We start from the raw sequence: 19,013 nt of genomic DNA on the forward strand, positions 1-19,013 counted from the left end.
TCTTTCCCTCTTTTAGCACACATCACAGATGCCGATCCTCGCGAAGGAAGCGCCTTGGCTTCAGGGGAATCCCATGAGCAGGGACCAGCTACATATTCAAGAGTATGAAATCCACAACGCCTAAAGCTGGGAATCAAAGCGGGTGTTGGCAGCTCAGGAATGAATAACCCCATACATCAGCTATCTGCATGTTTATTTGCTGCTATGCACCCGCCACACTATCTCCTAGAGTAACAATTTTCTGGCTTTTAAAAAAAGTTTATTTTATGTATATGTGTTCTTTGTCTGCATGTACATCTGCACACCAGAAGATGGTATCAGACAGTTGTGAACTGCCATGTGGGTGCTGGGAACCGAACTCAGGACCTTCAGTGGAACAGTAAATGCTTTCAACCTCGAATTATCTCTCCAGCCCCGAAAATTTTCTGTTAAATTAAAACGACTATGGTGGGGGAGACAACAATGAATGTGAAAAAATTATATATGCACTTTTTTCTTGTTTTTTGAGACATGGATTCTCCATGTGGCCTTGGCTGACCCGGAACTCACTTTGTAGACCAGGCTGGACTCGAACTCAGAGATCTGCCTGCCTCTGCCCCCTGCGTGCTGGGATTGCATGGCCACCACTGCCTGGCATGTATGCACATTCTTAAAACTATGTTATGATGCTTTGAAACCACCAGGCTTAAAAAATACTTAATTTCTAAAATTCTTGAAATATTAGCGTTGGTAACAGAAACAAGAAGGTAAGCAAACAGCCTTAATAATCATTACCATGAAGATACTTTGTTTTTCTTTTAAGAAGAAACAGGTGGTGATACGCCACATCTGGGCAACAGGCAGCCTTGGGCAGCGTAATGAGGCAAAAAGCTTGCCAAGCCTCAGGCCACTCCAGTCTGTCTGTGGCTGCCACTCTGCACTGCTGCCCCGGATCTACACGTTGGTGCAGATTTCCACGGCCACTCAACCAGGAACAAGGGTTAACGATGCGTGCTCATCAAGCATGTCTTGTTTTACCTTATGTATTTATTTACTTCTTTTTAAGTGGGTGGCTTGCAAGAAAGTCTTGAGCAGCCCGGTGTGGCCTGACATTCCAATCCTCCTGCCTCCATCTTCTTGAAGCTGGGGTTACAGGCATGCACCGCTCACTATGCTTGGCTGGGGGAGGGGGAGACTGCTGGGATAACATCAGCTGAGAGCTGCTTTGCGAAGTGATTCCGTCAAAGGAAGCCATTAATGTAAATGGGGTATTTGGGGGAGGGAGCAGAGCACCCTTCAGACTTTGGTTCTGCGGTTCTGTAAATCCTTGCATCGACTTCTAACTAAACTTACTCAACACACTGGTTCTAGTACATGAGAAAACTATGTCCTGCGAGAACTAAACCGGACAGGCTGCAGATGTCCTTTACAGGAACTCTCTTATAGTATAACAAAACATTATAGAACAATTGTTTTTAAAGATTAACTTTCTAAGTGGGTAAACAAAACAATGGTCCTCGTTATACATTTTTTAAAGCTTTTTATTACTTATGTGGGTGCTGGGAACTGAACCCGGGTCCTGTGGAAGAACAACCAATGTTCTTAACTGCTGAGCCATCTCTCCAGCCCCAATCAATATACATTTTTTTTTTCTCTCTCTCCTTTATGAGACAGGGTTTCTCTGTATATCCACGGATGTCTTAGAACTCACTCTGTAGACTAAGCTGGCCTCGAACTCATAGAGATCTGTGTGCCTCTGCCTCCCCAATATACATTTTATTCCCCTGTACTTTGCTCATTTTTATTCCTCACTGTCCTCCCCTTTCTGTCCAGTCCTCCCCCACCACCATGGTCCCCCTCGCTCCAAGCCCGATGTCACCGATATAGTCAAATCCAGATTCCATATAAGAGAACATGTTATATGTGTGTTTTCCCTTGGGGGAAGGAATGTCCGCTCTTCTTCCAGGTTCTGTTGCATCACGGAATCTAAAAATGTAGCCATGAACTTTCATATTCTGTTACACTAAAATCAATTGTTACTTTTAGAAGGATTTTCTTCCTCTGCCATGATGTTGTAATAAATCATGTCATTGGAAAAATACTGGTTGAGGTATGTGGATCTTCCAAATGCTGACTCATTTCACTAAGCAATTAAAAAAATCCATTAATTTCACAACTATGAGTTGGGAGGCTCTAATTCATGTTAGTACAAAAGGTTTCTAAACTAAATATTCAATTAATTTAAAGCTTTAACGTTTTTGGTCAGACATTACTCTCCTTAAAATGACAGGCTTATCTTGCACGTTTGTGAGAAAACCTGTCTGCCAAATCTTCATGTCTCAAGAGCCAGTTTATCAATTTCTATTAAAATTACATTAAAAAAGAGAGATTCACTTCAACTTAAAATCACAGGGCAGCATGTTTCCACTTACATGCATGTGCACACATCTATGGGTAATTCACTGGTGTATTTGCAAGCTGAGACGGATAAACGTGTGTATCTGTGTTTGTAGTGCTGAGGGTCCAACCAAGGGTCTCACTGACTCTAGCCAAGGAATCTGCCACGGAGTTACCTGCTCTGCTGAAAATTCTAGCGGGAGTTCCAGGACAGCCAGGGCTACAAGAGAAAAACCGTCTGGAAACAAGCAAGCAAGCAAGCAAGCAAGCAAACCTGTAAAGAGTGTAAATAACTAGTAAATGTTGTATAAAAGGGCCAGTGATTGTGTCTACCGCTGTACAGTAAGGGAAGGAAACCGCTCTCATGGGAACAGGTAGGGTTAGGGGTAGAGCCCACTGAGTGAGCTCAACCATGGTGAAGGGCAGAGAGGGCGGGGGGGAGGGGGAGGGAACAGTTTCAACTTCATGAACTACCTGTCAACGGGTCAGAGACCACCTATGGGTTCGAGGACCACATTGAGAACTGCTGTACTGCACAAGTAAGAGCTACGGTTTATTCCTCTGAGGACCACAAGGGTGAAAACCAAGAACAAACGGGAATTTGCAATAGTGGTTAGCACCAAAGTAAGACCTAACAATCAACTGGGTCAAGGGCTTGAGCCTCCCGGGCAGTGATGCAGACCTAGTCAGGATACTTGGAATGTCCAGGCCAGCCTGAGTTACAAGAGCCCTGGTCACAAGCCAACCTAATTAAATAAATGCCAGCTGGTTCTTCTGGATCATTCCTGCATACTTGATGCTTACACTGAAAACTTTCATCAATAAACTTGGTTTACAAAGCACATGGTGGGGAATTATCTGAGTTACAAAAGAATCCTAGCATGTTTTTTAAAAGATGGACTAGAGTTATTGAGATTTTATTGCAGATTTTAAGCATTAGCATTAGGCAAAAGAGAAAAAAGAGAGGTGTTCAGGAAGACAAACCCCAGAATTGGGTATACTTCTGTTCAATGAGAGCAACCAAAATTGTGACCCCTGAGATTAAGTTGCTGGGTTCTGAAGGGGTGTTTGTTTATGGCAGATCCAGGCTCTGACGATGAGACAGATACTAAGCCAGGCGAGAGTTCTTGGAAGGTGAAGGCAGAATGACCAAGAATTCAAGGTCAGCAGTGTAACAATTTATCTTCCATGTGAAATAAGCTGTGTTGATAGCCACACACAGTATCACTAACCTGGCTGCCTTGCAATGCCATTAGGTTACTAAAATTGTCAACACCAACCACTACATTTTTAGGTAGTAAATATTCAGGTACATGTTTAGGTTTGAAGACAGAAGCAGGAGGAGGCAGACAATGCTGGGTGCTGGAGCTGGATCTTGACTGTCCCCCAGAGGCCATTTCACAGGCTTGCTGTACATAGCCGAGAGGGGGACTTTTAGCATGCCCTAGTGAGGTCTTGAGGTCACGGAGAGCACGCCCTTTCTTTCTTTGCTTCTTGGTGATAAACTGAGTGTTTTCTTTGGCCACATGTTCATGCCTTAAGTGCATGTGCCATAGGCAACTGGCCCAAAGCAATCAGAGACTCAAAATTATGAGCCAAAAAACCCCAAAGCTCTCTTCTTTGGAAATCAAATTCTCCTAGTTATTTCACTACAGGACAGAAAGTGACTGACATGTAATAGCTCAGGTAAAGGTGGACCCTCCTTACAAGGTTAGCTGTTGGGGTGGTCTTGCTGCCCCTGCCTTCCAGGACCCTGGTACCTGATGTATCGATTCTGTGGCCTCTTGGGAATGCGCTTCCTGGGGGAGTCATTTGGAGAATGCGCAGAGCATACTGACCAGTGCAAGTTCCTTTGAGCGCCATGAATTCACCAGTTTCAAACTACTCCCACCAGGGACAGACTCCATGGTAGGGCTCTCAAAGAGAAAAGCCAAAAGCTGGAGCACTGATGGACTGGACTCTACCCTCATCTAATCTGAGGGTGGTTATGGGGATTTGGGGTTACAATAGGGTCTTATGTGGCCCATGCTGACAGAGAATGCCTGTTCCTTTGGCTTCCACAACTCAAAACATGTGCCAACACTCTTCTTCACTGTTTCCTGTTGCCTCTTCTGTTTTGTTTGCAGAGTGTGAGTGGGGTGAGGGAATGAGGGTTGGTGGGTACAAAGGATACACGGGCCAGGAGAGGACAGACAGAGTCTCATAATATAGTACAGCCTAGCCTCCAAGCCAGTTGATTTTCCTGCCTTGGCCTTAGAGTCTGATGTTACAAGGCCTGAACCATCATTCCCAGCTGAGATTAGGATCCGGTCCTGCGCCTGGCTCACTAGGCAGCTTCCCAACGCACTGGAACAGGATGCCTGCACTTCAGTCCCACTCTGCCTCTGCCACTCGGCACAGAAAATGTCCTTTGGCCCATAATTTTGCTCGTGGCTGGAAGCTGACGGGGGTGCGGGGGGCGCACGAGGCATGAAGCACAGCATGGTCTTATAATCCAAACCAATTAACACACGTTACATAAAGGATACACAGAATGGCAGCTTGCATGTGGAGGCCAGAGAATAACAAGAATCACTTTTTCTTTCTTCCATGGGGGGTCTTCAGGCAGAGTACCAAGTACCTTTATCAGCTGATTAATCTGACCAGCCCAAGATTTGTAATTTTAACCTTTCATTTATGGTCTCTTTTAATAAATGAAAAAATGGATCAAATCTGAAATTTTTATAAGGTGAAATAACAAATACATTTAATTTTTTAATTTTTCTTTACTTTGTGTGTTATATACATGTGTGAACCTAGGTATGGGTATGTGCATGCCACGCACGGCAAAGTGGGGAATTGAGGACAACACATGAACCCCAGGAGTGAAGGCAGGTAGTCAGGCTTAGCAGCACGAAACCATTTCTCCAACCCCAAGGAAAATTGAAACGTTATATATTTAACTCTAAGAAGGTGGTTTGGAGGGAAGACTGAGGACTGGTGGCATAACCCCGCTGGCAGGGCACTTGCCTAGTGCATACAAAGCCCTGGTCCCAGCGGCAACACTACCTAAACCCAGGTGTGGTGGGCATCTGTGATTCACAGTCAGGGAGCACACGAGCCTCTAGCTGTGTCTGTGAGGCCATTTCCAGTCAGGCTTGACCAAGAACGAAGACCCTGAATAAGAACAGCACCTTCCAAGGACTGGGCCGTGGGACTGACTGTGACAGGAAGAAGGTGGCATCTGTCTAGTTTAGACTGCAGACACAATGTTACCACTTATGTTAATATTACTAGCTTCCTTCTTACCCCCTGAATCCCCTGACATGACAGACTGTACCTTCCAGCTGTGAGACAAAAGAAAGCCTTCTGTTAGTTGGGTTCTCCAGGAATTTAGTCACAGCAATGGAAAAAGTCAAGCATACACATCAAAACTAAGCAGGGCAGAGATGAGTCTATTTTCGGGGCTTGTGTACATTTTGTTAAGTCCCGAGAGCTTGTAGCTGGAAGATGGCGCAGTTGGTGAAGTATTGGTGAAGTACCTGACACATAGCCACTCAGATCCCCAGCACCCACACGGAACAGTGGAGAGTGACTGTGGGCTCCCATTATTCTGACGCTGGACGGGAGGGACAGTAGTCAGGAAACTCCCTGAGGCCTGCTGGCCAGCCAGTCTTGCCAGTCAACTGAGTCACAGGTTCACTCAGACACCCTGTTTTTCAAAAACAAGGTGGACGGTGACAGAGAAAGAAGGATGCACCAAGGAGGACGTCTGTGCCCACATTCATCTGCACAACGGCGTGTGCACATGTACATACCACACACACATGCACGCACATACTACACAGTCTGTCCCAGGAAGCATTTAGAATTCTTAGCAGCAGAGGGAGAAAGGTTGACAGTATGAAAATACAACACCCGAGGGAGTTCCTCCAGAGTCACGGTTCTGTCCTTACTCCTTCAAACCTGCAAGTAAGCATCTTCTCTCTGCTTCCTGCCCGCTGGATCAGGTGTTTCTTCTGGCCTGCCCCTAAGCTCCCAAAAGATCTGCTTATGCAGAGCGGGAGTAAGGCTCCCGGCACCTCATAGCACTCGCATGCCACTCACCCCACACACTGTCAGACATGAAGGACACACATTTGTCTACACAGACTGCAATGGCATGCGCCGTGCTGCCACTCCTCGGACACAGTACAGAGCTGGTCTATGGTCACTGGAGCTTCAGACAGGGAGGATCAATCCTCCCCCACCACACACCCTTACTATGGACTTCCCACTCCTGGTTTTTCAAGGGATCCCTTCAATGTGAAGCTTGGACAGTACTGAGTGAGTGGGAAACTCCAATTGCATGCTTTGGAGGCTGCAAGGGCAGAGGGGGAGTTAGAAACGGTAGGGTAGGGTAAAAGTGGGAGCAGAAAGATCAAAGGTTCAAGGTCATTCTTCAGGCATATACCGAGGGTAAGGCCAACCTGCCTTTAAATGAAAAAGGCAGGCCTGTTTAATGTGAACACAGGCCCGAACAGGTGCTTGGCTGCCTCTGCCTTTGGAAGCACCATGATGTAAGGTACACTGCAAATGTCTAAACTCGAAAGCGTTTCTCCAAGGGAAGTTCTTGTGCACGATGATGAACATGGCTAACGTTATACTTTTTAACTGTGTGCACTCCAGCATATCTCGGCAAGACTATACATCTTGCCGGAGGTTGCCGGAATGCTGCTCTTCAACAACTCGGCTCCAGTACTCACAACAAGCAGCTCACAAACTACCTGCAACTTCTGGGGATTGGATACTCTCCCCTGGCTTCCGGTGGCATGTGCACACATGTGTCACCCTTACAGGCACACATTTACAGATTGCACATTTTTACAGACCTTTACTGTATATAGCTCCTTCCACTAATTGCTGGCAATTATGACCAGGTTTAAAAACATAAAAGCAAACCCATGACATGTCAAAAATTCCTACATGCATTTCTAGTTGCTCAAGGTTGGGTGAGTGTACAAATACAGACAACTACAGGAGGAGCAAACACATGTAACATACATGTTTTTACACATGCTATTAACAATCCAGTGTCTACTGAGGACTGCCTACTATTACATATAGCAGGTAATCCTTGTGACCAAATGGGGGAATAAATAGAATTGCTACTTTATACCTGAGAAAGGAGGCACAATGCAGGTGAGATAATTAGACCAAAGTTACTAAAGGGGCAATAGTCTTCAATCCATCACCTGACATACTAGTTTGCCAGGGCTATAAACTACAAAGTTTAAACCAAAAGGTATTGGTCACATGGGTTTCAAACAACCAAGACCAAGCCCAAGGCAGCAGCTGGCTTGTTTCTCCTGAGGCCTCTTCTACCCTCACGGAGGGCTCCCATTTTCCGTGGATACATGGCGTCTTCTCTCTCCACACCACATACTTGGTGTTTGTTTTCCTCCTCCTCTTTCTCCCTCTTCCTTTTCTTTTTCTTATAGGATAATAGTCATATTGGATAGGGTTTCCCTACCTTTGATCCTCATCTGAAGTTAAATCACCTCTTACTACCACAAAACATTAAACGACAGGGGATGGGAGGAGTACTAACTTCAAATTAATGATCTTACTCATGAAAATATAGTTAATCTGGGCACACTGCTACACACAGCACTGAGAGGCAGACAAGCGGAACACTCAAATTCAAAGCCAGTTTAATCTCCCCTGAAGCTCCAGGCTCCAAGGTGCATGTCTGTGCTGCCCTCACCCCCCAAAACAAATTACTTAGGAAGACACAGCGCTTTCCTGGAATTGTATCCTTCTCTCATTCTCCTAAGCCTGCAAGAAGGACAACTGGCTGCAGTCACACAACACTGACACCAGCACCTAATGGAGAAGCACAGCAACCCAAATGGTCCATGAAGATAAAACTGGATCACATCTTATATCCCCCCAACACACTTCTGTCCCCCTAACCCTGAATGGGGCGATCTCGGGATACAGCTTTGTTGGCTCTTACAACAATCATGTGGACTAAAACTTAATTTCATTTTATAGTTGAGAGAACAGGAGCACAGAAAAATTAAATGTCTTTGTGAAGGTCACTACACTTGTCAATAGCTTCTAGGGTCAAGGCTACCATCACCCTCACACTGTAAAACCTCCACCCCCAGCATGAACGAGGCGTGAGTGGTTAGCACACAGAGGAGTCAGACTGAGTGGCAGCACCTCCCATGTGTCCTTCACAGGGGGCCAAGATTTCCTGACCGACAGCTGTGACTGCCACCAACTTCTTGGATTGACAGCTCTGGTAGCAGTGACCATGGCTTCCTTCTTTCCCAGGACGCGGTACCTCATTTCAGACCAACAGGTTTCAGTTGAGAATCGAGTGCATGTAAATGTTTGTTGTATAATCAAGTCAGTTTCCTTTAGAGACAGCAAAGAGTACTTTCCATGTGAGAACACTGACAAAGAGCAGCATTCATGTCGGGTCCCTGCAGCAAACAACAGAGGCCTTCGAGGCTTCCATCGCCACCTGACAGGCAGTTAAACACATGTAAGTGGACCCGCCAGCCCACACCCACTCAGGCATTTAGTCTGTGATGTGACTCTCAGAAAACAGTGACCGAGAATAAGACATGGAAAATTACAGTTCCCAGAGGGAACACTAGTGGATGAAAAGGTCAGCTGAGCTGCAGCACAGGGCTGTTTGTCAGGGCCTCTGTCGTAAAAAGGAGCTATATAAAGAGAAGGCATGCTAACTTTAATTTTCTCAAGAAAACACTGTTATCTGATTTTTCAGAAAATAGTTTTTTGGTTGGATTCTGAGGGATAGAGTTTTTGTGGGTGGGGGCAGGGGTGGGGGGCTGGCCACACTGAAACCTGCCATGTAGCTCAGGCTGGACATTCCGCCACTCACCGCACCTCCACTGCACACCACCCCATGGTGGGATTACAGGTATGAGCCACCACGCCCAGCTTCAAGTTTGTTTTGCCAGGAGCAGTGCAGGAGTTTTGATCCTGCCATGGAGACTATCTGACAACCTCAGGATTCTGTTCTGTTCACACGGAAAGGAAATGAGCAGCGTGGCCAGACAGCTGAGCTCTGCTGATGTGCATGCCTGCAAGTTCAGGGGCCTGAGGAGGGCTGGGGCGCCCCCATCGGTAGCTTTGACCCTCCTCGGGGAGCAGGCTGTCTATCCCGACCACAGGTACATGCTGCAGAGGTCTGAGTTCTTTAAAAAAGCAGTCAGCATAGACATGAAAGGCTGAAGTCTAAATTGTCACCACGGTGACACTTCCTGTTTGAATTAATCATTTCAAGTGACGCTGAGATACAAGGCAGACATATTTCTTTCATACACAAAAAAACCAAGGCATTCTAAAAGTATTCTTTCCAAATGCCCTATCAAGAAAGATAACTTCCAGATACACACACACACACACAAAGGATGTAAATGCTTCCAGGATTCAGAGGGCAAAATTCAAATCTCAACTTTCTTTTTCTCTTGCTTTCGTAATTACTTATCTATAAATAAACATATGTATCACAAAGTACTGGCTTAAATGGGTCAACATGAATTATGTGAGAGATATCCTCCTGTAATGAAAGTATTCTGTAAAATGCACTTCTATTTAGATTTCCTTCCTCAATACTCAGGTTTCTAAAGGACGTGAAAAAGCAAAGTAATCTTTCCCCCTTGCGATGACTTTGTTTCCTAGCACTGAAAAAAGCTTGGTGTTTGGCAGCGGGAGAGATGGAACTGTTATCTGGCCAGCACCAGCTTTCTTAAGCTGACTGCGCTTCAAATAATTAGCTTGCAGGAGGAGCTGATTGAATCTGACGCGCACATGACATGGGTCAAGCAAGGAGCCCACGTGCCTTTTGACTGCACAGAGACGGGTGCTGCCGGCAAAGCAGTCAGGGAATCAGGGCTTTGGGTGCTGGAAAGGAGATCAAGAACCATGAGATACAACATTCCGGGTAACTGTGTGAAACCTGGACTTCCGTGAGTGCCCTGCCATATTAAATCACATATGGCTCTATAATGAAAGGAAAAATTTAAGTCCATCTCACGCCTCACTTCTGCCAATGACGGAGCTTACGAAAGAGGATGAAGTCAGCCTTTTAAAGTTATTCACTGGAAAGGAGAAGTCACAGTCTCCACAGTTAAGGGCGTAAGCCCGTTTGTGGGTGGATGGGGTGCAAAAATCTTGTTCAACTTTTAGCGTCCTTAAATAATTCCAAACAGGAACCCTGGATCTCTGTAAAACTCTCCTGGTCTGAGAAGGCTAGAGCTAGCTGACTGTGCAAACGGACATACGCTGTGTGTCTGTGCGTCCACTACTCGCCCTACACCTGTCACCACAGGGTCACCTGCTCGGGAACACCTGCTTCTTTTACTTTTAATATTTTTCACAGCCTGAGAACTGACATCCTTTGATGGAGTAAAGTGAATGTGGTAACCCAGCTGCTCTTCCCAAGGACGGGGGTAGGAAGACAGCACGGGCACACTCACGGTGCCCAACGGCATGTCCAGGAACCCAGAAAAGTGCAATATGGAAGGTACAGTTTGGGTCAAGCGGAACCCTTTCTCACGATGGCTGCTTACCACCAGCCTGGGCCCCTCTGAAGTGAGGTCGGAAGAACAGGCTATTTCTTAACAAAATGTAGAAGAACAAGGCCCAGCTACCTCGGCATAGCACAGTTCACTCTCCCCGCAGGGACTGACAGCTCTCTGCCGTGGTAGTGTTTGCAACATGAAAAGGAGTTCAACTTACATGGCTCTCTGGCAATGAACTGAGGTACAGTGTTGGGCAAAGGCGCACTGGGGTTTGGAGTCCCTACAAGTTTGCTCTTGGCCATCTTCGTGTTTGCCTTAGCAAACTCTAGTCGTAGTGTTTGCGGGATTTCAGGATCGAAGCGGATGCCCTTTGGGGGAGAAAAAAAAAAGAACAAACGGAGATGTAAACCAGAATGGCGACAGAATAAACGCAATGGTAACCTGTGGCCTGTGGGGGAACAGGGTCAGCGAGGGCTCTTACTCTCCGCATTTACACAGAACATGCAAAACCCACAGTGCAATGCGGCCAGACCGCCAGGCAGACCAGGCTCGTGCCACTGGAGCCTTCGCTGTCTGCATGTGCAGACATCGCTATTCTTCCTCAAATTGTTTCGGTCTGACTTTTTCAATGCAGAGCAACAAATTCACAACACATCAGAAACTTGGACTGGCAACTGCTGCTGAGCATGGAAAATCTATGCCTACGCTCCAGAGAGGGACATCTGAAATCCTGAGTGGGCTGCACGCGGAACGACACTGAACGGTAAACTTCTTCAGTGCTTTTAGTGACATTACCTATAAATAGGGAAAAAGCAGTCTGTCTCCAGTTCAGCTCTCCAAAACTAATACACGGCCCCGCGTGCTCAAAAACAGAAATTAAATAGCCACAATATTTTAAATGTAGCTTAGCATTTGATTCCAGTTACTGCATGATTTTGCTAGGCTTCACATGGTGGAATCCTGATTTCTTTTACAGCTGTCTTAACAAGATACGTAAGGGGAAAAGACTCCAGAGGCCTGAGATGAAAGGAGCCTTAGCTGCTCATTCCTATCATTGCAGTTGACCTTTTTCAAAAAATGAGAGAAGCTTTAGTGAGTGTGGTAATAGGGCACGCCTTTAACCCCAGCACTCAGAAAGCAGAGGCACACAATCCTCAAGTTCCAGGCCAACGGGGTCTACAGAGTTGAGTTCCAGGACAGCCAGGGCTACACAGAGAAACCCTGTCCCCCAAAGCAAACAAGCAACAAAAATCATGTTTCAATAAAGCAGATTCCAAGCACTCAAAAGTATGAGATTTAAGCATCAAGTGGGCTTCAGGACTTCCTCACTCAAGAATTTCTCCATTACCAAGCAAAACTAAGACTGTAATGAAAACCATTCAGTGCCAGCAATTCTGGATACTACCAACAGTGTCAAAAAGACACCGTGGCTCCAGACCTCATGTTTGTCTCAGTCCTAGAAGTAAATTATGCTAAGAATACAAACTTTTCATTCATGTGGCCCAATGGCCCCCACATCCCTCCCTTTAATTTACCTTCTGAGAGTTTCCTACAAGAGCACTGTGTGCGCGTCACCCCACCCACTTCCCACCTTTTTTCACTTAAGGAAAAGTCAGGGCTGTTTCTGTATGAAATTAAAAAGAATCTCTTAGCTCTGGAGGCCAAAAGGAATGGCTGAACTTTACAGGTTCAGTTCCAAAGGCACACAGAAGAACCAGCGACTGACGTTAACAGGAACGGGGATTGGCAATAGCAGCCCTGACCAAGAGATAGCCTGAAGTGTGAAGAACTTGTTCCTGCCTTACTTATTTTCTGAGAAAACAACCATTAAGGATAGAAAACACTGTGAGAAGGGGACAAGATTGCATCTATACAGACCTAACCAACAAAAGTGAAAAAGAAGTATCAGTTTTGTTAAATATAAAGAACAAATTTAACTTTAAGGTCCTTCATTAGTAAACTCTCTGGTTATATTACCAGAATATACACTAAAAAAATGAGGCTGTCATCTGAAGCAGCATTTGCTCCTGTCATCCTCTAACAGAGACCCACTTTATCCCACTATACCCATTATTGCTGGCTCACATCAGTAATCTTAGCCTGTGAGAGGAGGCTGAGGGAAGAGGATAAGCATGTGTTCCAGGATAGCCTGGGCTACAGAGTGAGACCTTGTCTTTAAGGAAAACAAAGAGAAAAACAGTAAAGTTACCCTCACAACCAAATACAGACTAAAGAAGCGTGTCTTTGCTGAGATGAGACAACTGTTGGTCCCCCAGAAGGCCTTGCACCTTCACAGCAGAGCTGGCAGGGCAGCACACACACTTCAGAGAGCCTTCTCCTGCACCAACCTCCGCCAGCTCTCTTTGGAAGCATCTTTCTAACCCTGAGCCTGCATCAACCTGGGAATGCCATGACAACACTGTCCTGGGTCCTAGTAGTCCCTGTAGCGTTTAGCCTAAGACCACCATGCTGAACATTTGAATTCTACCCTTTGGTTTGCTTTTGGGTATCCTAGAATCCACCAAGACCATCAATGTGCTTGCTTCTTTCACAACCACCTAAACTTGCTGGGCTGAGTCTCCCTCCTCCCTGCCTCCTTCTCATACCCTTCTCTTGTTTGAGCTAAAATAACATCAACATCATGTTCCAAATCAAAGTTCCAGCATCTTATTAACAAAAACAAAACAAAACAAAAAACGCTCAGAAGTTAAAATGACCTAATTTGTTTGGCAGCCTACTGGGAGGCCAGAGGCCCAGAATACAAGCCACATTCCGCCAGCATCTTTAGCAGCAATACCATATTTGGTAATCAATATCCTGCTTCACTAGGTTTCTATCCATAGGGATTAGCCAAGTCCCAAACATTTTAAATGGTACAGGATGAGGAGATGGGAGAGGGAGAACTGCAAAGGGGTGGGGGCGGGGGGAGTCAGGACACAGCATGGGGGAAACACCTTGTGCTTTTAATTAAAGCCTAAGAAGCTCCCTCTCTGGCTATAGTAACTTGCTGCCAGGGGAGAGTACAGCCACGTGAAAAAACAGGGACTCCCTGAGGCTCCAAATCAACTTCTGCCCCTCCAGCTAATGATATATCAAAATGCGATTATAAAGAACCTTTCTCTTCAACACATAAACGGCGGCATATCTTTACATGGATCAGAAAAGGATACTTCCTAGGAATCAGTAGTAATGTGGGGATTAAGAAATTGTTATCTACAAGCCACAAGGTCCAACTGCTGTTACAGGGGCAGGCAACATCTCCAGCAAGCCTGGTCAGGCATGACTTGGAGGCTGAACCTACAGGGCAGCCTGCATGAGATGCTACAATGCCGCAGACAACAGTGGATCTTTGGTATCAGAGAACACAAGGGCAGTTTCAGGCAAGGGGAAGGGGAGAAGGCACTGAGGAAGATGAAATGGCAGAAGCTCACCGAGGGGCAGTGACAAAAAACACTAAGTGGCAGTGGGAGTGGGCATAAGCAGAGGCGAGATCGTACAGGGGTGTCCAGGCAAGGGAGGTCCGCAGTCCCTCTCGCTTGAAGACGGCGCCTGTCCACTAGAGGTTCTCACAGCACCCCAATGCCTGGGGGGTGTTACACAGTGCAGTAAACACAATGCTTTAACTCCACGTCTAACACCCAGCCCAAGATCCTTAGAGAGTAGCTCCACAATTAAGCAGGCCTGCTAGTCCTCAGCAATGAGCTTTAGGGGCAATGGAAAGAATGAAAAAAACAACAATAAAGAACAAGCCAGGGGTGACACGCATATACCTACTTAAATCCTTGCTGTTTATAAGAAAAGGGTCAGACAGACAGGATGGTGTTATTTCAATTCTTACATACTGTAATTTATCCAGCCATAATGGATGTATTTATGAGAGAGAGGTTTTTCTCTGCTTTCACAAGTTGCCCTCTGACCTCCACATGCATGCTGTGGCAAACACACACACACAAAATAAATCCTTTTTGAAAGTATCAGAAGCTGGCATGAAGGGCTCATGGCCTGGAGCAGGGCCACAGTAGGCCCCGTGGCCAACACTCTGTTGGTGTTTTCCGATTACCTTAAAAAAGTTACACTGGGCCAGCAAGATGGCTCTGTGGATAAAGATGTTTGCCATGCAAGATGGACAACCTAAGTTCTGCCTATGGAACCCACGTGAAGGTGGCAACAGAACTGGCTCCACAGAGCTGTTCTCTGGCTGCACACACGTCAGGGAAGGGCCCCTTACCTATCTTCCTATTGATCTATCTCTTTAAAGTTCTGACAAACAACTCCCAAGTTAGAGAATGGGTAAGAATTCCTGTGCCCCGCACAGAGGCTCCTAAAATGCTGGCACGTTACCACATGTACTTTACCTCCCGGCTCCTCTTCTGCCTCTATACACAGCTTTGACCACTGTTAAGTTTTATGAGCAATGACTTTATTACAGCTTGGATTCCTAAAGATCAGGTCCTTTCTGTGTTCTCTGCTCCGGGATCTAACCCAGAATCATGCAGGGAATTTACCTGTAGCCCACTCAGTCGCCTTGACATTTTAAGAGTACTGGCCATTTGCTTAGCAAACTGTCTCTCAATTGGACTTTATTGTGTACGCGTGTTTCTGGTTCCCATCCTACATTACTGAAGTAGGCATAAGATGTCACTTTGGTCCCTGCCGTGGTGACAGGAGCTCTGATCACGTCAGATTTCCTCTAGTGTAAGGTTATTAATATTTTGTTCCTGGGTTTTGTTTGTTTGTTTGGGGACAAAGTCTTATTCTTTAACCCAAACACAGAAACATTCCTATCATCGCCTCTTCCAAGTACTTACAGGCCATCACCATGAGCCACCATGCCTGGCTAGCTCTTCTCCACTAAGCCCCTCCTACGAAGGGTCCTCTCAGGCTTTAGGGGATTCCTTGTTTCTCAACACACCTACCACTAGTGTAGACTTACTCCTGATTCCTACTGCCTGACTAATGGTGGTTTGGTAATCTGACCATTTCCTTTATGGTGTTACTTTTTGTCTCACTATGTAGCTCTGGCTGTCTTGGAATGTACTATGTAGACCAGAGATTCCTCTGCTTCCAGAGTGCTGGGATTAAAGGCATGTGCCACCAAGGGTCATTCCCTCCCTTCTGGTCCTCCCTCCCTCCCTTCTGTTTTTGTTTTTGAGACAGGGTTTCTCTGTGCAGCCTTGGCTGCCCTGGACTTTGTGGACCAAGCTGGCCTCAAACTCACAGAGACCCACCTGACTGTGCCTCCCTAAGTGCTGGGATTACAGGCGTGTGCCAGCACACCCAGCTTCATTCCCTTTCTATACGATCATTTTCTACCTTTCTAGTTCTATGCTTTATGAGCCATTCACATCAGTACTGACACACAGATTCATACTGTGTGACTAAATGTCATTACAATGTATGACTGACAGCCTCACCCTAGCCAAAAGTACTTTGGGAGGCTTTACCATCCATGGAGTCAACTGTTTGCAGACTGAGAATTATCTATCTTAAAAGAAAAAAAAAATCCAGAATATTACTTACAAAAAATTAAAACTATCCAAAAGAACAATGTGGTGTGCTAGTTTTTATTGTCAACTCCATAACCAAGAGGCAGATGTGAAGGACACCTGATGGAACTGCTCAGGTCAGACTTACCTGGGGCCATGTATGTGAGAGAGTACCCTGATAGATGAGTGACACAGGAGGGCCATCCCACCGTGGATGGCAACTGTACATAAGAAAGCTGACTGGGTTTGGTTCCAGCACCTATGTGGCGGCTCTCAACTGCTATTCCAATGCCACCGTATCTTGGTATCTTGACATCCTCTGCTGGCTTCTGTGGGCACTGTGTACACGCACATATATTCACGCAAGCAAAACACGCACATAAAATAAAAAAAAAAAAAGAAACAAATCTAGCTTCATATGGGAGTGCATGCCTTCTGTTTTAGTGCTTAGGACGCAGAAGCAGGAGGACCTAAGCCAGCCAAGGTGACATACTGGGCTCCAGAGGAGCCAGGGCTGCATAGTGAACCCCTGCCTTGTCGGAGTTTATCAGACAAGTTTATCAGTTTATCCTTGCTTGATCAGAGCAAGGAAAGCAAAGAGAACATACCCTGGATCCCAGGACCTGGAGGCCAAGGCAAGAGGATCTGAAATCGAGGCCAGCCTGGGCCACAGTGAGATGCTGATTCAGGTGGCAAGCAGGCATATCCACCTCAAGGAAGCAAACTGGAAACTGCGCGTGTGTTGCAGAGTCCCTTCTGGTCATTATTCCTGAACATTGTGCTGCAGCCTCCGTTTATGCTGCTCTCTACTGAACTCTTGACTCTCAGCGGAGACATGACATTCGACACTGCCCAAGACTGTAAAGTTGTAAAAGCATACTAGTGTGTCCTTCCCTTAGGAGTTAACTCAAGGAAGCCTCTAATCATAGGACAGAAAAGCACTCTGCACCTGAGGATATGTTAAGTATAATTATCTTTCTCTTTCTCTCTCTCTCTCTCTCTCTCTCTCTTTTGGTTTCTCGAGACAGGGTTTCTCTGTGTTGCTTTGGCTGTCCTGCCCTTTGTAGACCAGGCTGGCCTTGAATTCACAAAGATCCTCCAGTCTCTGCCTCTCGAGCGCCGGGATTACAGGCGTGTGCCACCTTGTCTGGCTATAGTTATCTTTTTAACGAGATACGTGTGCACACACCCCAGAGGCTCCTCCCTTAAAGCTGTTGCTTACTGGTGCTCAAAGCTAAGCCTGGGAGTTTTTCTGTGCTCTAACTCAAAAAGAATGAATTTTTTCCTTTCCACCTTTTTATCTCCTTGGACACCACCAGCTGGCTTCCTAAGCAAGCTACAAGCTGCTCAGACATGCTGCAGTCTCTTTCTCTGAAGACCCCTGCCACCTCTACACAGTAGCTGCCAGGCCTCCCCTGCTTTCTTGCGCTCTAACACAAAAGGCTCAACTTTCTTCCTCTTCTCCCACTGCCATTCCCTGGCAGCTGCTGGGAATTACAGCCTGCTTGCTCTGTTGCTTTTCTCTCAACTCTAGTACAATGGCTTTTATCAAAATTAAGAATTCACTAAAGGAAACCCCTATTTCCTAGTGAGCTCTAGCCTCAACCCCAAATTCTAATTAATTTACTGATAGGCACGGTCTTATGTATGCCAGGCTGGCTCCAACTGCCAATCCTCTTTGCCTCCCCTTCCAAGTACCTGTATGGATCATGGGGTGGCACCCCACCACACCAATTCAAATGTGTGCTCCAGTGAGCAGCCGTGTGAAACTGCATATGTTGGTAAGCACCAAAGAACTGAGCTCCTTCCTTTCCCATCTATAAAAATGGATGAAGGCCATTTCCTGTTGGAATATCCCACTGGCTCTCTCGCACACACTGGATCTGAGATTCATGTACAGCAAACAAGGTTCACAGAAAAGCAGCCCATGTCCCCAGGCTCAGGTTGCTGACATTCTCCTGGTTGTCTGCTGACACTCTAGCAAGGTTCAGACTATCCTTTCTCTACACACAACTCCAAATGGAAACCCTTTTCAGCTTTAAAGAACAAGAGCTCTGGAGGTAGCCCAGCCAGGTGTTTATACCAAAGCAGGAACAAAATGGCTTTTTGCTTAAGCAGCATCATTTTACCCAAGCCTTTCTTACTTTCAAACACAGAGTACTTTGTAGCAGAAATTATACAGAGAACTAGAATGTACAAAAATCCACTTTCTCTTACAGTCATCTGCTTGGCTCTTCCTCAGCCTTAAGAACCATTTAACTTAGGGCTGGAGAGATGGCTCAACAGTAAAGAGCTGTATCACTATTTCAGACGACCCGCGTTTGATCCCTGCACCCTCCTCTGGCCTCCACAGTCACTACACTCATGTGCACATAACCACGATATGTGCATACATACACACTAAATTTAAACCAAAACAAGTATTTTAAAAAATCATCTAACTCCTATGAGGTTGGAGAACATCAATAGAACTGCCATCACAGACCCCAGAGGAGAAGGACCAATAAGGACCCCAAGAAGAAGACCCTCAAGTCAAACTGAAGCTTGCCACTGAGCCAACAACCTTTCTGTGCCAATAACTGGGCCTGGACCTTCTAACTGTCCCTTCTACTCCACAACTCCTCGGTTT

The 19,013-nt window shown here is 46.0% G+C and overlaps 1 protein-coding gene across 5 annotated transcripts in view; it reads right to left on the bottom strand.

Annotated features, from left to right (window-relative positions):
• The window catches only part of Rbpms (RNA binding protein, mRNA processing factor), a 152,323-nt gene that overhangs the window by 43,440 nt on the left and 89,870 nt on the right, over positions 1-19,013 (bottom strand). For all 5 annotated transcript variants that reach the window (XR_002476392.2, XM_060381605.1, XM_021636504.2 and 2 more), the window contains exon 5: positions 11,116-11,266. Coding sequence is in view for 4 of the 5 variants with exons in the window: in XM_060381605.1 (XP_060237588.1) it covers positions 11,116-11,266 (151 nt within the window). In the remaining variant the exon portion in view is untranslated. The remainder of the gene's footprint in view (positions 1-11,115; positions 11,267-19,013) is intronic.

The sequence above is a fragment of the Meriones unguiculatus genome, chromosome 4 (assembly GCF_030254825.1).
Source record: "Meriones unguiculatus strain TT.TT164.6M chromosome 4, Bangor_MerUng_6.1, whole genome shotgun sequence".
NCBI lineage: Eukaryota > Metazoa > Chordata > Mammalia > Rodentia > Muridae > Meriones > Meriones unguiculatus.